Source organism: Ochlerotatus camptorhynchus, unplaced genomic scaffold, assembly GCF_037179485.1.
Source record: "Ochlerotatus camptorhynchus isolate MF236.1 unplaced genomic scaffold, CSIRO-AGI_Acam_v1.1 ptg000124l, whole genome shotgun sequence".
NCBI lineage: Eukaryota > Metazoa > Arthropoda > Insecta > Diptera > Culicidae > Ochlerotatus > Ochlerotatus camptorhynchus.
Window position 1 is genome coordinate 1404959 of NW_027040614.1, and position 20043 is coordinate 1425001.

General features: G+C 43.5%; 1 protein-coding gene across 5 annotated transcripts in view; it reads left to right on the forward strand.

Annotated features, from left to right (window-relative positions):
* Positions 1–20043, forward strand: part of peb (pebbled) — an 82559-nt gene that overhangs the window by 50331 nt on the left and 12185 nt on the right. For 4 of the 5 annotated variants that reach the window (XM_065220309.1, XM_065220310.1, XM_065220312.1 and 1 more), the window contains exon 1: positions 14133–14383. The exons of the other annotated variant lie outside the window; for it this stretch is intronic. In XM_065220309.1, the coding sequence (XP_065076381.1) occupies positions 14277–14383 (107 nt within the window). In that variant the 5' untranslated portion in view covers positions 14133–14276. Of the gene's footprint in view, positions 1–14132; positions 14384–20043 lie in introns of those variants that run through there. 5 annotated transcript variants of the gene reach the window in all.

Genomic DNA, 20043 nt, shown 5'->3' on the forward strand with positions numbered 1-20043 from the left:
TCTTGAAATTAATCCGTAAGACAGAAATTCTGGATAGAGCTAAAATTAGGGCGTAACAGCCTTTGTAAAAAACGACTTCTCTCGATGATTTCTAGGAACTCAAGGCACGCCTAGGCAAACCAACTTAACCATCGGGTAGGCGAAGTCTTGCCCTACCCGATGGTGATGTTGATCTGCGTTGGCGAGTCTTAACTTTCTAGAAATCATCGAAAGAAGTCATTGTATACAAATGCTGTTTCGCCCTAATTCCAGCTCTATCTAGAATTAATCTCTGCAAGAGCAATATCACGCTTGATGTGTCAGCAAAATATCATGCTTGATATTGATTTTACAAGCTCCTTTGATATTGCGAGACTATTCACATCGTGCAAAGTTGAAGCTGAGAGTTGAACCGACGCAAAAATGATTCCGTTGCACCTCGTTATCTCTCTTTTCTCTCTTCACCGATGGCAGACACGAAGCGACTGCCGTCAGTTTCGGTTGCGCTCGGGTGTAAAGCTTGGTTTAGACTAGAGATAGGCGATCCGCTCCCGAGACGGCTAATACATAGATGCCACAGTCGGAAGAAGTGTTAGTTTGTTTACTTAAATGAACCATGCCCATTTTGTTATGGCATGTTTGCTATAAGAAATGCGCCTCGTGTTTTTTAGCGAATTTCACATCAAAGATTGATGAATTGAGTAGGAAATCAGTTTGGCACGGCATTTGTGACCAGCATACACCTTCCGGTAGTATGAAACAGGTCAAAAACTGTCCAAATCCGCAGATAAAAAATTTTGTTTTGAATTTCTGTATAGCAAAATAGTGAACTTTTCGTGAAAATTAACGGCAAAGAACTCACCAACACTGGGAAACTGTGAGTTCCTGCCCACGATGGAAAATGAACAGGTGGGCAGGAACTCACAGTCTCCCAGTGTTGGTGAGTTCTTTGCCGTTAATGTTCACGAAAAGTTCACTATTTTGCTATACAGAAATTCAAAACAAAAATTTTAACTGCGGATTTGAACAGTTTTTGACCTGTTTCATACTACCGGAAGGTGTATGCTGGTCACAAATGCCGTGCCAAACTGATTTCCTACTCAATTAATCAATCTTTGATGTGAAATTCGCTAATAAACACGAGGCGCATTTCGTATAGCAAACATGCCATAATAAAATGGGCATGGTTCATTTAAGTAAACAAACTAACACTTCTTCCGACTGTTACACCTATGTATTAGCCGTCTCGGTTCCTGCCCACCTGTCATTTACCATCGTGATCCGCTCCCGAGCTGTTCTAAAGACCCGATTCACTAAAGTGAGCTGATGACCCGCGGTTCATTTTTTAGAAACCGCAGCTCATCATCTCACTGATATCACGGGGCTAAACCATTCCATCATCCGCATAAACAATAACTATAAGAAGCGCCTAACCACCAATTCGGGATATCATCCCAAGAGTATGTGGTATGGTAGTACCATCTATGACATCGTTAGTGTATGGTAGCGGTTATTAAGGCACATGTGCCTGCTGATCGATAGCGTCAACGGTAAAAGCAAACTTCCAAGCGGCTGTATGGGAAAGACATGTACATGTGTTACACGATGTTAAATTTCTACTGGTATTATCCAATGTAGGATTTACGTACCCGGCTCTTAAGCTGGGTTTAGACAGGGCAAGTCAATTGATCAAGTCAGTTGAATTCAACTGACTTGAACGCGAATTGAACGTGTAAATCATGTTATTGAACTGACTTGTTCAACTCACTTGAATTGAAAAAAAGTTAAAACCAGCCTCAACTTTTCAAGCCAATGGAATTCAACTGAGTTGGTCATTTGACTTGCCTAGTCTAAGCCCAGCTTTATTGCTAATGTTACTTCTCCAGTTCACCTCTCATCATTCTCTGGAAGAGCAGAAGATCCGCACAACAGCAAATAACCGAAAAGCGAAATGCAGCTCTCCACCTCACAGCTCAACTCTGGATTCGAATTAGAGATGTGCGATCCGCTCCCGAGCTGTTCTAAAGACTTGATTCACTAAAGTGAGCTGATAACCCACGGCAGCTCATTAGCTCACTGATATAACAAGTCTAAAACAGCTCCACTTACGCATTTAACAGCCACCGCGTAAACCAGGATGCGCGCGTAATACAATATGTGATCGATAGCATCAAGGGTAAAAGCAAACTTCCAAGGTACTTTATGGGAGAGAGACATATTTACATGTTTTACACTACCCATGTATGTAAAATGTCTACTGATATTATCCAGTGCTCTCATCTCTCTTCCCATCATTCTCTGGGGGAGCGAAAGATCCGCTCAAAAGCAATCGTACGTGTTTCCTGTACATAAGAAAGGTTGTAAGCAAACAGTTTCAAACTACCGTGGCATAGCCGCTCTATGTGCAACCTCAAAACTCTTCGAGCTGATTGTTCTGGACTTCCTTTCACACGGCTGCTCGCACTACATCTCGGAAGATCAACACGGCTTTATGCCCAAGCGCTCTACTACCACAAACTTAACCACGTTCACTTCATTTCTTGCTCGCTCGATAGAGCGTGGCTGCCAAATTGACGCAATCTACATGGATTTGTCAGCAGCTTTTGACAAGATGAACCACGAAATCGCTCTGGCCAAGTATGATAAATTAGGCGCTGATGCTAGGCTACTCAAATGGCTACGTTCATATCTGATGGGGCGTAACATGCGTGTACGGCTCGGCAACCAGTTTTCAACTTCGTTTCCTGTTACATCCGGTGTACCGCAAGGAAGTCATCTGGGGCCATTTCTGTTTTTGTTGTTTATGAACGACGTCAACTCAGTTCTAAGGTGTCACAAGAAATCCTATGCAGACGACTTCAAGATTTATGCGATCATCGAGAAACTAGACGATGCCGAGTTCTTACAACATCAGTTCGAAACGTTTGCTGATTGGTGCAGAAGAAATCGTATGGTATTAAACACATCCAAGTGCTCAGTGATTTCCTTCACTCGCAAACGTTCACCGCTCATCCATAACTACAGCTTGTCCGGAGTGTCTCTAGCACGAGAATCCTTGGTTAAAGACCTGGGAGTGCTTTTGGACTCGAAGCTAACGTTTAACGCTCATCTGACATACATCATCTCGAAAGCATCTTCCCAGCTAGGCTTCATATTTCGCTTTGCCAAGCACTTCAAAGATGTATACTGCTTAAAGGCCTTGTACTGCAGCTTGGTGCGACCCATACTTGAATACTCCTCCGTTGTTTGGAGTCCATACTACCAAAATGGAATTCAACGCGTTGAGAAGATTCAACGGAAATTCATCCGTTATGCTCTACGACACCTTCCCTGGACTGACCGTCTGGATCTTCCTAGTTACGAGAGTCGTTGCAAACTCATTCATCTGGACCTACTCAGTGTTGGACGTGATGTTGCAAAAGCTTGCTTTGTCAGTGATCTGTTAACGTCTCTCATCGACTGCCCTTCGCTACTTACACAGCTAAACATAAACATTAGGAGACGTCAGCTACGTACACACGCCTTTTTGTTCATCGATACTTCCAGGACAAATTATGGTTTGAATGAGCCAGTTCGTAGCATGTGCCGTGTGTTCAATCATTGTCAACATGTATTTGACTTTAGTTTTTCACGTGCGTCCAATAGGCAGAATTTCTTGAGATTTATGTCACAGTAGCAATAGTGCGATAGTTCTAAGTTTTAATTGTCATTTGGGTATTTTAACCTGTTGACTGTAACAAACTACAAATAAATAAATAAATAAAAAGCAGATAACCGAGAACAGCGAAATGCAGCTCTCTACCTCACAGCTCAGCTCCGGATCCGAAGCTGGGAGCTGTCCAGCTCTCGGATCCGTCCAGCTCTTCGGATCTTTTTGTTTTCTTCTCTCGATTCCTCACGATTCTGCTCCGGAACCGGATCTGAGCCGAGAATGGTGAGAGCAATTTTGCTGGAGAATTAACATCCCAAGCAACAATTTTGGTTTTATGAGGGTTCTGCAGATCATGATTCAGGCTTGAAGAATGCTATAAAACCTCTATAAAGCTTGTAATGTTACTTGGGATCAGCATTAAAATCTGTGTGTAGACTGAATTGAATAGCATGACATGGGAAAAGGCGTCAATTCTATCATCGCGTGTGATATAGCTATAGATTTCTCGAATACATTTTGCGTGCATTTTAGTTTTCGCGGTGGTTGTTCAGTTGATGCATTAGTGGCGTTTTCAATTGAAAAGTAGAGCAATGTTGTACGGATTTTACTATTTTATGTTTTTTTTTTTTTGTTATAGCTCTATTGGTTTAGGGTCACCAAACCCAAATAAATGGTTTGGATAGATTACGATTTTGAATTTGTGTCAAAATTTCTATAATTTCAATGTCAGCTGAAGAGCTGTTCAAAAGAATCAGCTCCCCTTATTGAGCTGGACGGGTCTGATCCGCTCAGTCAGATGAGCTGTTTTTCCCACCTCTACTTTAGACTAGGCAAGTCAAATGATCAACTCAGTTGAATTCAATTGGCTTGAAAAGTTGAACCTGGTTCAATTCTTTTCAATTCAAGTGAGTTGATGAAGTCAGTTGAATAGCATAGTTTACACGTCATCAATTGACTTGCCCTGTCTAAACCCAGCTTAAAGAAAACATCATGCAACTCAACCTCACCACAGTTTGGTGAGATTTTCAGCTGGTGAGTTTTGTTAGCTTGATATTCCGAGCTGCGATATCACAGCTTGCAATATCAACCGCAGTTGTTTGCTTGTTGATTTTTGCGTACGTGATCTTATTCTTTAGTAAGATTTGATTTTTTTTTAATTTTCCCAGCACTGATTGCATCAAACCCCATTTCCGGCCTATTAAGCACAACCCACACTTAGTCTTTCTTAATCTAGCGTAGTAGTTTAGCACCAAGCGGAATGTTATTATTACTGATGGCTTCCAAATGTATTTACCTTTCCGTGCGTACCGATTTGATAAAGAGAAAAAAATTGTTGAAATGAAATTGTTGAAAGTCTAACCCTGCTTCTTGACGCCAAACTCGGCCTCCGGATTCTAAACTCGGCCTAACGCATTGAAACGCCAATGAATTCACTTCGGCCTATCGGATGAAGATAAAGATTGAATAGGTCGGAGGATCATTCATATCACGCGTTCTTATTGACTTCGTTCGGTAGCATTTGAACTAAAGTATCGTACCAAATGCATAATTTACCTGTTAACGCCGAAATCATGGATTCACTTGATGTTTTCTGCTTGATAGGCCCAAAACTGGGCGCTTAGGCCGAAGTAATTCTCTACCCTACACGAAACGAAAATCAATTGTTTAATTCATGTGTTTCACTTATACATTTTTGCCAAAGCATCAGCCTTATACATTCCATAAGACAAACCACATAGGTCCTATTAGAATGCATAAAAGGTATGTGTGACCGCTTATACATTTCATTTGACACATGATCTTTATTAACTTTTTGCAAGGCGTCTGCTTATTAGTTGACTTATACATTTTATGCATAATCAGCAATGGAAATTTGCCAAAAGGTATAAGGAGATTTCTATCCGTGTACCACCGGAAATTGAGTGTATTCATTTGGTTAACAGTCGTTGAAACCGACGTCACGGCCGAAAGCCATTTGACCGAATGCCGTTTAGCCGAATACTTGAGACAAATTCAACCATTTACGAATAGTACTGTAATAGTTCCTGTTAGTTGACCTATAGAGGGCACCCCAAGCAACATTTTCGGGTTTTTTCGAGGACTTTAAATCGATTCTAATCTTGACAACCATAATAAAACCAAAATTGTTACATGGATCGTGGATAAATTAGGAGATTCCAGGTCCCAAGCTTAGTGGAATTTTCAAGCGACTCCTTTCCCCTACTATTTTATTTGGCCACTCGCTTTCGCATCGGTTGTTGATACAAATGTTGCCGAAGTAAGTTCTGCAAAACGGGGTATCTTTGATAGTAGAATATAATTAAATTTACTCTCTGCACTTTTCCCGAATTGGAAACCTATTGCCCTTGATATCGTATAGAGTTTTTATATAGTATGTGTTATACCATTTTCCCAAATATTCAGAAAATACTCTTTAACAAATGTATAGTCGTCCTCTAAAGGACCGTTTTGTCGTGATGGGTGAGTAATGCTGAGCTACTATAGGGTGTTCAACACGGATGAGACTGGCGAGCTGTATGTTGTTTGGGACGAGGGTGACGCGCTTGGCATAGATGGCCCACAGCGGCTCACGAAGAGCTACTGAACCTGATCAGTAGCGGTGCGGCTTTTTCCTCCTTCTTCGGCGAAAGCACTGCTGCTGCTGCTGATGATGATGACAACCGAACGGACACACCACGGTGATTGAATAAGCACCGTTCAGTGAGACCGGATGAAATTCGATTTTGAAATCTGTGTTAGGGCAAGTGCTTTTTGCAGGCAATCGGTGATAATTTTGATCACCATCGCCACAGTTGGACATTTGTGTAATGTTCAATAGCGACGTATTGAAAATTGATAAAATGTGTATTTTAGCAGATTTGTAGAAAAATTTCCAATCGATTCGCTTGTTAAGAATTAAAATCCATCCGCTATTGACAGAGTTATAAGTGGGCAAAACCTAACCACTTTCCGTAATGCGGTCGATTTTGTTTTTTTTTGTTAATTGCACCTCCAATATGTTGCCGAAAGACGTAATCCTACGTCAAAAAAGAGCCATTAGCTTCTTCAAAGTCCCCAAACTTGTATAAATTTCCCACTTCTGCGAAGTTTTCCAGAATTTCTTCGAAGTTCTCCTAATTTATATTAACGTCCCTTCTGTTGCTGAGTTTTGAAGAATCTCAATAAAGGTCAAGATAAATTCCTGAAATTCAGCGAAGCCCCCCAAATTTAGTGAAATTTCTTCAAAGTTTGATGAAGTTCTTAAAAAAATATCTGCATTTCTACGAAATTCGCTGAGTTTTTACATAATCAGCTGAACTCCTTTATATTTTGTTGCACTTGTAATTTTTCAGAATTAAATTTGGCAGTCGACTCTAAGAACACAAAGCATATTTGTTCCAGCCTAATTAGCAGTTAGAAAAGAAAAATCCTCTGAAACTGTGCTCGTTAAAACGATTTAAGGTGAAAATGAAATTTATGGAAATCATTGGGATGCCTGACTTTACGTTAAGTTTCACTCGAATTTTCCATCAAACAGTAATGAAATTTCCCCTCAGGATTTCGCAAACTTTTGTCGATAAATAGTTGGTCAAATTTTCCAGTAAAGTACTAGGATAAAGTAATCTCCTCCCATTCTAGGGTTATGCCCTCCACCCCCCCTCAAGATTAACATCATAGTTACGCCTATAATAACGGAGATTTATTTCAGCGAAAGAGAAATTCGATGAAGATAATCGCTCAATGTAGATAGAACCTATTGAAATGTAACGCAAGAATTTTTAAATATTTCAGAAAATTTAGAAAGTCCTGAAAATCTTGCGATTGATTTCGAGAAATTATGTCCCTTTGCTTTTCAAAATTTTCAATGTCTTTGAAAGCTTTGAAATTCTGCTTTTATTTTCTGAAACCTTCACCCGTCTGCCTACACTGTACCAAAACATCCGCAATACTTTGAATGATTATTGCATTGCTCGAGCCCTTTAACAATATGCATTCGAATTTCGGATGATTTTCTTATGGTTGAATTCGTCGTCAGATGTTGAACCTCCATATGACTGTCATCCAAATACAGGATGTTTTTCGTTTGAAAATTAGCTATAAAACAAACGGAGCTCAGAGGACAAACATTTAAGAATAGTGTGACATGCAAGTGCTTTTAATTAGATTTATAATTTGATTATCTACAATTCCATACTGAATAGCCATAATAAGCCATTTCATTATGGATACAAAAAAATTTCGTGGTGGAGAAAATCTCCTCCACCACGAACTAGCCAAACATTGGTTTTCATCCTTTACCTATGTTCGTAACAGCTCTGATAGCGATGCATATGCTTCCACCTCGTTTGTCAGCTCAGATCAGCAAATGACGTTCGATAGAATTATCTACATCATCGTTTTGAATGATTTGCGTTATGGGGCTGAACCAATTCCATATGCATTTCCATTTAGTATGACAGTCATTCTGCAGAGAGCATTACGCATTTCAACTGAAGACCCTATCCCTTCTCATAACAAGTTTCATCCTGTATTCTAGAGGAAAATCATCTGATTTCAAAACAACCGTCATCCGGTTGCAGCTATCATTCGAAAAAGCGATTTCGGTGTTTTGTTTTGAATGGTCTGAGGTTTCATTCGATCAGAGGATGATGTTTGTGTACAGTGTAGAAATGGCATGAGTAAATCAAGCTGAACATTGCATTAGGTCCTAAGTAACATTGATCGATTCTCTTCATCGACTTGCTCTTTCGTTAATAGTTCGTTAATCTTGGGTATAGAACCATTTCTTGTCATGTTTATCGTATTAGAAGATAGATAATAGTTTCTTTCATCGATCTGTGAGCTGAAAATAGCTGGCAATGTCTTAACATGGCCGTGAGGATGCAAAGAGAAAGTCGACGAAGCTAATCTGACAATGTTACTTATGACCTAATGCAATGTTCAGCTTGAAATATTTTCCGGCCATTTCAAACGTCTCTAGAATGAATGCATACTTGAAATCTGACATCCCTGACTGGACTGGGTCCAACATTCCACCACAACCTCTTTTAGCTTCTCCTGACGTACTGTCGAGAAATTGTTTCCCTTAAGCATTCCAGAAGACTCCTATGACGTTTTGTGGACAACAGGTTCAAAGACCAAAGGTAGAGACTGTGTACTGGTGAACAGAGGCTGTGTTCCATTTGATGAATTTTTACTCAAATGTGACATTTCGAAAATAAATTATAATTCGACAGTGAGCATGCATAAGGGCGAATACGCGATGATCGATTCTCTTCATCGACTTTCTCTTTGCATTGCTGCAGCCAAGCGAAACAATTTTCTAGAATTTGTTCAATGCATAGTAGTATCAGGTTGTATTGGCTATCAAAAGCAACAGCAAACGCACCGAGAAATGTTAAATCTAGCGAGTTATTAACAAAAGAGAAAATCGACGAAGAGAATCGACCATCGCGTATATGCATGCTCACTGTCGAATTTTCGAAAATCCCTCTGTTGTTAATCGGCCGATTTTAGGCGGACCAGTGGTAGCTGAAATGGTCGATTCGGTCGAAAAATAATCGGTTTTATTTACGCAAAAATACGATTTAAAAGAATAACTCGACAGTGAGCATGCATAAGGGCGTGAACTCGATGATCGATTCTCTTCGTTGATTTTCTTTTTCGTTAATAACTCGGTTGGATTATCGATTCTCGGTGCGTTTGCTGTTACATTTAATAGCCAGTACGTCTTATTACAGCACTACATTGAACGAATTCCAGAAAATTGTTTCGTTTAGCTGTAGCAATTTAAAGTGAAAATCGAAGAAGTTAATCGGTCATCACGTTTACGCCCTTATGCATGCTCACTGTCGAATTATTCTTTTAAATCGTACACGGCGAATGAGGACGACTCAAATTTAAGTTTAGTTCACTCATAATCGCCAAAAGTGCAGGAACTCAGCGATGAGTAAATTTGCCTCATGTTTTCCCAGGTTTTTCCAGGGAAAAATTCCCGAATTTGAGAAAAATAAAGATTGGATTCACTCAGTCTATTAGGGCTACTGCGAGACTGGATAAAATTTTCGTCAATTTCCTCATTTTCCGGCAGATTTTTTAGGTTTTCCACAGGAAACCTTGAGACAAATTTTACTCATCGCTGAGTTCCTGTACTTTTGGTGATTATGAGTGAACTAAACTCAAATTTGAGTCGTTCTCATTCGCCGTGTAGATGTCAAACTCAGTGGCGGGATGTCAAGAGGCGGATATTCGATAGGTGCGCTCACCGTAGAAGGGTGCATACACTGTACCAAAACATCATGTTCTGTTCGAATGAATCTTCAGACCATTCAAATTATAAGACTGCTTTCCGCCCCGGAACCACTGAGTTCCTGAAGGGAACTCCCTAAGGCCCCAAGCTGCTGGTCTTAACCAACGGCAGCTCCCGGGGTGGGCACTCAAGTCCCTTGCAGTATCGAACGGTGATCGACTGGTGGTTCGGCTGACTCTGGCCGGGAAGCGGTGATGTTAGCAGGTGGTTCGGTAGACCCTGGCCGGGAAACGACGATGGTAGCCGGTGATGGTATCGAAAGGTGATCGGCTGGGGGTTCGGTCGAAACTGGCCGGGAAGCGGTGATGTTAGCAGGTGACCCTGGCCGGGATACGGCGATGGTAGACGCCCGTGTGAGTCTGCCGGTAATCCTGGCTCTAAACGGCGTCGAAGGTAGCCCGGGAGGTATATCGGGTGCTGATCGGCTGCCGGGTGGGCAACGTGAGGACTTGAATGGCCGGGGTGATCTGGGCTTTGCCGGGTAGTCAACCTGCAATAGCAGGGGCCGACAGCGAACAATGGCGGGCCTTCTGCGAAGGACTGACTGTCGGCAATGCAGTGGCGATTCATGTCCGACTGATGATCGACTGGCAAGCTGGCGGACTGACCGGACAGATTCGTGAATAGCCGGATAACTTGGCCGACTAATGGTGGGTTGATCGTGAAGCCGGGTATCGATTTAACCTGGAGCGGCAGTACGGCGTCGAAAGTCGTCGGACTGAATAACAAGTGGTCCGATACTCAGGACCTCGCTTCTACGACGACTCACGACTTACTGCCTAAATCCACTGACCGTCGGGCTCTCTCTTACCTCTTCTCATCGACCGTGGTGTTGCGTTTCTCTTCATCCGCCTCCGATCGTAGGCAGCCTTCCCAAGTAACATTGCAAGTTTTATGGAGATTTTAAAGCATGCTACAAGTCTAAATCATGGTCTACAGAACCCTTATAAAACCGAAATTGTTACTTGGGTTCACTCCTATCTCCTAGCTTCTAATACAACCCTTACACAAGATCCACACATTTCGGAACCGATCGCCCCCCCCCCCCCCCCCCACTTTGAATCGGCTGTTTAACATATCCCCCTCTGGTCAGGGTAAAAGAAGCTTTTACAAATGATTCCTTTCAGGTTCAATAGCAAATTTTAACATTAACTCTAGAGATAACACTCAAATAAACTATTCTCCGTGACATACGGATCGCCGCCATCGGTCGAGGCAAACCATATTTCAGTACACCGGTTTCTCTTGATCACTGAAGATCGGGATGCGTGCGCGACTTGAACTTTGAACTTTCGAAAACTTGTGGGTGTTAGAATTTGATGATTAATAATAATTGATAGATGTCAAACTCATTGGCGGGATGCCAAGATGCGCATATTCGATACGTGCGCTCATCGTAGAACGGTGCATACACTGTACCAAAATATCATCCTCTGTTTGAATGAATCTTCAGACCATTCAAATCGAAACATCGAAATCGCTTTTTCTAATGATATCAAACTACCGGATGACGGTTGTTTTGTAATCAGGTGATGCTCCTCTCGAATACAGGTGAAGCGAACGGACCACAGCTGAAATACGTAATGCTCTATGTAGAATGATTGTCATCCCAAATTGAAATGCATGTGGTAGTGGATCAGCTCCATAACGCAAATCATCCAAAACGATGATGTAAATAATTCTATCAAACGTCATTTGCAGATCTAAGCTGACAAACGAGGTGGAAACAAAGTCATCGCTATCAGAGGTGGAACGAACATTGGTAAAGCGTGGAAACCGGAGATTATCTATTTCGTGGCGGAGGAATTTTCCTCTACCAACAAACAATTGTTGTATCTTTGTTGGAATGTTCATGGCTATTCAGTATAGAAATGTAAACAAACAAATATTGAATCTAATTTAAAGCTTTTGCAAATCGTCCTATGCTTAAATTATTGTGCTCTGAGCGCTGTTTGTTGTGCAGCCAATTTTCAAATGAATACCATTCTTTATTTAGATGACAGTCATATGGATGCTCATCAGCTGAAGACGAATTCAACCATAAGGCAATCATCCGCCATTCGAAAGCATATTGTTAAAGGGCTCGAGCAATGCAATAATCATTCGAAGCACTGCGGATGTTTTCGTTCAGTGTAGTTTGTGTTCACCAGGTGAGGAACAAGCAGTGCTCCCGTTCGACAGATTTGATTATTATCTTGAAATTTCTTCCCCTCTGTCCGAATGCTGTTACTTTCAGATGTACTGATGTCCACTTCCCAGATAGCCGCTGTTAAAGTTGATAATAGAAGAGTTACGCAGACTGAAACCAAAATCTACCTATCTAACTGTCAAACCGTCTACCTATCGAGCATAGTAGGCAAACTGATTCTGTGGCATGGAAAGTATTGTTTTCAAAAATCAGGATAACAGAGGAAAATTTCACAACCCAGGTGGAGTCATCCGGGGTGTAAACAAAAACAAAGGTTTCAAAAATTTAAAAAAAAATGTCCGTTGATCGACATCAGTGTTGCAAGATTCACTTTGCAGTCACGCACAAACGCTCCCACTCATTTATCGGTACCGCTGTAAACAAACGACTCACAAGCTTCTTTTGTCTTGATTGGTTTTGCATCGATCTTGTTTTCGGTACTGAGGCTGTGTTCGAATTGGTGAATTTTCGCTTAAATTTGACACTTCGAAAATAAATTAAAATGCTCCAAAATCCCTCTGTTGTTGTCGTCCGATTTACGAAAAGGTGGTGAAAGCAAATGGAACACAGACTGAGTACTAATGCTACTGACGCCAGAGAAGCAGCTCCCACACCTGGACCCTACCTTTCGATCGATCAACCCATGGACCGAGAACCAACGGCTTAACTTCCCATCCGATGGAAGGCATGATCAGAGATTTCATGCCTCAGAAAATCCCGACGACATCGACTGACTGGGAAACTCACAAGCTTTGAATCCCAGTCTATATGGAAGTAATGTTTACAGCGGTACCTTCGCTTCGAGCTTGGGGAACGGACGCTGCGTGCATTTCCCGACGTCATTCTAAGTAATTTGTTTTGATCAATTTTAAGCCGCTCTCTCTCACAATTTCTACCTGCTAAAGTTATTCAAACGACACTCATTTACCCATCCGCCCTCATCGAAGAAACGCAAACAAACCTTCGCGCGTCTATTATTACCCGTTTCACGTGATCCACCAACAACCACCCACCCTCCCACCTCTAATCCGATTACTGCTTGTTGTTTCCACTTTCAAGTCGCCACCGCTTCTGCACGGATGGCTGCTTTCTGGAATGCCTCATCAGCGGCAGGACTCGCGCTCGTTCTCTTCACGCTCCTGGCTTGGCCCGTCATTCCCCCCTCAGAATACGGAGAAAAATCTACCTGCCATGCCAGCAGCAGCAGCCACAGCCACAGCCGCCTACTCGGTCGTGTGGTGAACGATTTTATGTGGTGACCCGTGCGATCGCCATGGCAACGGATCAATAGATTTCCACGAAACACTTTCCTCCCCCCCCCCCCTCCCCCTTGCTCTGCTGCGATGGCAAAAACGGAACTGGCCCCCTCTGCCGCAGGAAGAGATTTATTACGCCACCATCGTGCCGCAGCTTTCCAGGTTCCCGGTTGTCGCCGATCCTTGCGACTGTCTGGCGCGCGCAGAGGTCTCCTAGTTGGTGTGCGTGGAGCTCCCTGCATGCATGCTGGACAATTTGGACGATCCATCAACCAAGTCAGAGCTCTGCTGACTCCCTCGTTGAGCACTGGAACCAGAAGAGGGGACGTCGTTTTCTCTTTCCGCTGTCTTCTTCCTGGGGGGGAGGGCGCGACGGGTGCGGACGGGCGAAGGGAGATACATCCGAGGTCATACACGGACCAGGAGAGGAAAGGTGTTTTTGCGTTATGTAGCCGTTGAGCGCGTTTCCTCTCCCCCTTCGAATAGAAAAAAAAAACACCGAAACCAGTCTCAGCTCACCGTCAGGCTGTGGGCGGATGGCGGCGGCGGCAACGGCGGCAGCAGGTGTATCTTTTTCCCAGTTCTCTGCTTCCTTTCCGCTCTGCTCTGTGCTCTGTCTCTGTGTGTGAGTCCGTTGGAGCCTCACCCATACAGACAGGTCGAGAGGAAGGAAAGCTGGCTCCTCTCTTTCGGATCGGACGAGGGTTCGAATCGAGCCCGATGCGAGAGATGAGGTCAGTTGCAGAGATCTCTCCGTCAGGATCAAACGTGTTTTACCTGTGGGCTCGTCGTTTGAGTGACTTTTCTCGTGTTGTAAGAAGGAAACCCGGGCGTGTGAGTGATTACGGTGTTTATGGATGACATTCTGCTGGGCCGTATCTGCTCATCCAAATGTCGAGAAGATCTAGTAGGCGCAGCACCCCAGGCGGGCGCCCAAAGGGCGGCGCTTCCATGGCAACGGCAGACAAACAAAGCCGTCTCCGTTCCAGCTCTTCTAGGTAAGCGCAGAAAGAAACACTTTTTCGAACTGAACGTGGAGGTTGGAGGAGCCTGCCTGAAAGAAAACAGCAAAATCAACAACGGGTAGAGCAGATATCATCTTCTGCCTCGCGCGCATAGTTTTCTGATTAAGTTTAATTTTCTTCTACCTTGCTCCGGACATGCGGGGAGAGATGGGCCCCAGAGGTACCGCGCGAACGACGACGACGATAGAACGAAAATTTCGATTGCGTGACTGCTATTAATTTTCTATGCCACTTCAATCATTTTCCATTTGTGTTGCTTCCTTGCTCGTTCCTCCTCTATAGTCTATCTTCTCTTCCAGCAGCGAAACCCCAATTCAAAGACTGCCTTCGCGGCGAAGTTGCGTTTTCATTAATTTGAATAATTACTCTCCTCTTGAATCTGCTGGAATCTGGCAAGACTTTTCGGCCATTGTCCCCTCCGTTTGGGGCGTTTTCAACCTTGAACTTCACTTTCAGTCGTCGCGAGAGCAAACAAAGGGTTTTAAACGGCCAGCAATTTTCCCATCCAAGCATGCCGCGTGAGTCAGTCAGGCCGTCGCCGTTGGACGCGCCCGCGCGTCATCTTCGCTAATTTGCCTAATGGCGGCGGCGGGCGATTTGTTTGGCACGCAAAAGAAACTGCCCCCCCTCTGCCTTCTCTGAAACAAGCGCTTATGCAATTTCTCATCAATGGTGCAGCTTCCGGTGTCTGCTGTCTGCAATTCGGCGGGGGGATTGAGACTGATTAACATTCAAACCCCGCCAGTGTCGATTAAAATTAACGCCTCCTACGATGGTGACAGCAAGGAACAATAAATATCGTGCGTGACATATCCCTCGTTTGCTGATGCAGCGGCGGCGGCGGCGACGGCTGAAATCTCTTTTCTTGGTAAGGAAGAAGCCCAGCCGGTCGTAAACCGCAACCGCGGAGATGACTTAATCTTGATAAACAAACACACGCTGTGTCAGATGATAACGAATTTGGCTTTACGACTTTTTCGGCGAAAAGCTGCGGATGTTGGAGTGCCCCCAGCCCCTCCGGGAAACCGATCAATCACGGCGCCCCTCGTTCATGGATGATTCTTCTCGGCGCGCAGCTGCTGATGAAACTGGCGATGGACTCCGACCCACGCCCCGACATCGGTTATCATCGATTTCGAAGAATGGGGGCTTTTTTTATCGCCCGCAACGAATTGACAGATTGCCTTGCCCGCGGTTGATTGACGTCTGCGCTGAGCGCGCTGCAGGCAGGTGATGAATCAGATCGTCGCGGAACACAAACTATCTCTCCGTTATCTGTTCCCGCTGACAAATAAAGGCGTGATCTAAATTTTAACGGTTTGTTCCTTTCCGGGCGGCGGCCGGGGCCTTTGATCTGCTCACCCAGCCGCTAGACCCAGATTGGGAACGTTTCCGGATGGAAGTCATTCGTTGCAATAATGCGCGTTTCCTCATAAAGAAAGCCTCTCGGAACAAAGATGACACAGACACAGGTTCTCCTAGAGTCTTCTTATCAGAGCTAAAGAGGGTTTGTCCTCTAAGCCGTTCCGTTCAAGTAGAACTGATAAGTGATTGATCACACGGGAGAAAATGGAAGACGTGCGGGCCGTCGAACGGCGCCTCTTGCCTCCCAGCCACCATCTTGGCTTGTGGAGCAGGCGCGGGCGATTGATGACGATGATGATGATGATTGCGATGATAATCACACGGTGAATGATAATGGCTTCTCCGCGACGGACGGATGTCGCTCTTTTGCAGGTCGTTTATTGATTGATGATGTTGCTACCAATACTGGGAATGTTGCGCTTCACAGATATATTTCATTCGACGGGAATTTTCATCACTTTTGAACTGGGTTTGAACTAATCAATACCTGGGCTGTATTCCATTTGCCGAGTTAAGCTGGGTTAAAAGTGACCGAAGGTTAAACAATGACCATACTGAGGAGCTATATCGGCATTACTCTGTGTAGATCGACCGATTTTCTGAAACGGTTGTCAACATCAAACTTGTCAGAAGTTCTGTTTTGATAGTCGACTAAAAATTCTGTTTCGAAATTGATTCATCAACCACTCAGGTATTTCCGTGATTCATTTGTGATTGGCCCCGGTCCCTTTCAGATTGTCTCACTATTTATAAACGGTCCCTTATATTTGGCTTTGACGTGGGATGTCAAAATGACGTTTCACATTCATCTAGTGTCCGATTTTTATTCGAATAATCGATTTAACAGAAAAATCAAAAAAATTTCAATCGGTTGTATTGTCGCTGCAGCACTACCCTGAAATTCGCTGGAGAGTTCAGCGACGCGAAGATTTCTAGCGACGTCAGTGCACGCCTTACATATACCCTGAGTGGTGCGAAGTGAAATTTTCTTCATGTTGGTAGTGTTGAAATAAACGTTTCATCACCGTCGGTTGGTAGAGAGAAGTGTCAAACGGCTTTTTGTGCAGAGCCGATTCGTGACTTTGTGATTGTTTGTTGACATTGTTCATAGCTGGAGTTTTTACGGAGTGGAATAAAATTCAGAATGAAGTGTTTTGCTCACTTTTGCAATTATAAAGATGGACACGACGAAAAGCGAAGCCTATTCAGTGTAAGTGCTGCCGAAATTCCCTGGGACCTCCAATGGCAACGATTTGACTTCCCTCCAAATCGTGTGAAACTCGAACATGAAAACTCTATAGAACCCACGTAGAACCTCGCTGGCAGCAACTAAAATATCCACTGAAACCTCTTCTGTCGCGGGAAAAATCTGTTGAAATTTCCTGGAACTTTTGTACTATCATCACAAATCTCCTTAGAACGTTTTCCGAAGTCACAGTCGTTCCTGAGCGAAAAAAATCGGAGGGGTTTTTTTCAGCGCAGGAGTCTACTTTGGTCCAAAATACGCAATAATACTGTTATTTTTAATTGTTTGAATCGTTTCGAATCACGTTTTTAAAAAGATCAAAAACATTACTGAAAAATATTTATTTTTTTATTTTGGACGATAACAATACTTCTATCTATTTCAACGAACCACAATGATAAAAAAGTGGTTCGATTTGACAGCTCGAAAGTGGTTCGATTTTGAGGTCCGTCTTCGCACCACTCAGCATATACCAGGCTAGCTCATTAAAGAGTAAACATCAACCAAAGCAGGTCGAAGCGACGTCATCGGAATCGTTTAAGTAAATAGTTCAGAAGGGAACATGTTTTTCCCAGCTCTCGGGTTTTCGACGTGCCTCACGGGATTTGAATTCATCCGGGTTTCGGCACATGGTGGCAAACCCGGAACTCAAGCAGCTCTGAGAAATTGCATTTGATGTTGTAGAGGATCCTGATAGCTTCGTGTCCCGGCAGCATCGAACATCCAACACAAGCTTGAGCATCGGAGCCCAAGGCTGATAATCATCGCGAAATTCAGATCACTTGCGTAGGAAATATATTTGGCAAGGCATTTGCGACCAGCATAGAACTTCCGGACGTATGAAACAGGTCCAAATCAGTCCAACTCCAAAGCTGTTTATGGAAAAATAGTGTACTTTTCATGAACATTAACGACAAATAACTCACCAACACTAGCGGACCATGAGTTCCAGCCCACCTGTGATTATCCGTCTTGATCGGAGATACTACGAGGTGGAAACAGGGGTGGAAAGCCGTTTCTTCGACAGGAATTTGCTGTGACTCAGAAAATCACCACCACGGATGCCACATTCAAGGGCAAGGGGTCACAATCCGTTAGATTTTTAAACTGGCCATTTGATTGCTGTTGCGTTTTCCATTGCATTTAATGGTCGCTCAAACTATTTCCAATGTCTTGGCGTATGACATTGATAGACACGTTCCGAAAAAGATTCACCGTCATACGACACATCCACCATGGCATACAGCGAATTTCGTCGTCTGAAATCCACAAAGAGAGCCGCTCTTAAGCTGGGTTTAGACTAGGCAAGTCAAATCATCAACTCAGTTGAATTCAATTGGTTTGAAAAGTTGAGCCTGGTTCAACTTGTTTCAATTTAAGTGAGTTGATGAAGTCAGTTGCATGCCCAAGTAATAATTTTGGTTTTATGAGGGTTCTGTAGACCATGAATTAGACTTGTAGAATGCTATAAAACCTCTATAAAGCTTGCAATGTTACTTGCACCATGCACCGCACACTATCCCTTTAACATCACTATGCCAGGATCAATCACGAATTCAAACGAGTTGCGAAACGGTGCTTTCTTCAGTATCGAAGTGGATTGCAGAGAAAGCTTAAGTCACGTCCCAAGCAGTTTTGGAAGTTTGTCAACGAACAACGTCATGAAGCTGGTCTGCCGTCGTCTATGCAACATAATAGTAACGTGGCCCCATCTACGCAAGATATCTGACAGCTGTTCTCTGAAAAAAAAAACGACAAGGGACAGCCCTATGGGGTTGTACGCAATGGTGACGTAGGACTACGTGATCTTATATAATAAATCTATTTGTTAACTGCAGCAGAAGCTTGTGTTTTGTGTAGGAATAGGAATTTGTGCGGGGTTCTCGCTGTTTATACTCTTTTGCATGACGCGCTTGACAAAGATGGCCCACAGCGACTCACGAAAAGCTACTAATTCCGATCAATAGCGGTGCGGCTTCTTCCTCTTTCTATGGATGCTCATGTGGGCTGCAGCTCGCTGCTTCCGGGGAGCATTTCGTTGTGTACTGGAGAACACCACTCACCACGCGGTGATTGAATAAACACCGTATGGTGAGACCGGATGGAATTCAACTTTGAAATCTGTGCTAGGGAAATCGCTTTTCTCAGGCAATCGGTGATAATTTTAATTATCATAGCAACAGTTGCAAATTCGTGCAATTTTCAATAGTGACATTTTGAAAAATGATAAAGTCTTGATTTTACAGGTGCGTAGAAATATTTCTGATCGATTGGTGTTAAAATCATCGTAATTGGTCCAGGGGCAGCTGAGTTATTAACGTTCAAAATCTTTCATAATTTTGTTACATGTTCCATTTTCGGGTTTCACAAAGTGTATACCCATATAGAAATCACAGACGTAGTCCTACGTCAAAAAATGCTAGTGTCTTCATGGACAAGAGACTGAGTGACGACCATGTCCGACTGGTTGCCAGTTACGTACCACTCTCTGGCCAAACCATGAGCAGTATTGATATCAATCCCGAGATGTTTTCCAGGGCTTCCTCGAAACTCAAGTCGCCGTACAATCGGGGTCCTGACGGAATTCCATCGGCGTTCCTCAAACGCACTGGACAGTTTATTGTTTCCACTGCTGCACGTTTTTCAACGGTCCTGTTGGAAGCTAGCGCACATGTTTCCAGTACCCAAGAAAGGCAACAAACAGGACGTTGGCACTTCGCTTAGCGCTGTTGCTAATTCGTTCGAACTTGTTGTTATGGAACCGTTACTCACTCACTGTAAGCCGTATATTAGTATCGACCAGCATGGTTCACATCTGCATCTCTAACAGTATGTCGGATCGTGCTCAGACGGATGTCATTTATGCTGACTTATCTGCAGCCTTCGATAAATTGAATCACCGCATATGTATCGCAAAACTGGACAGGCTTGGTATCCACGGTTGCCCTTTGCTATGGTTTCAGTCGTAGCTCACCGATCGCTATCTTACTGTTGTCATTTGTGATCACCAGTCCCGTTCACT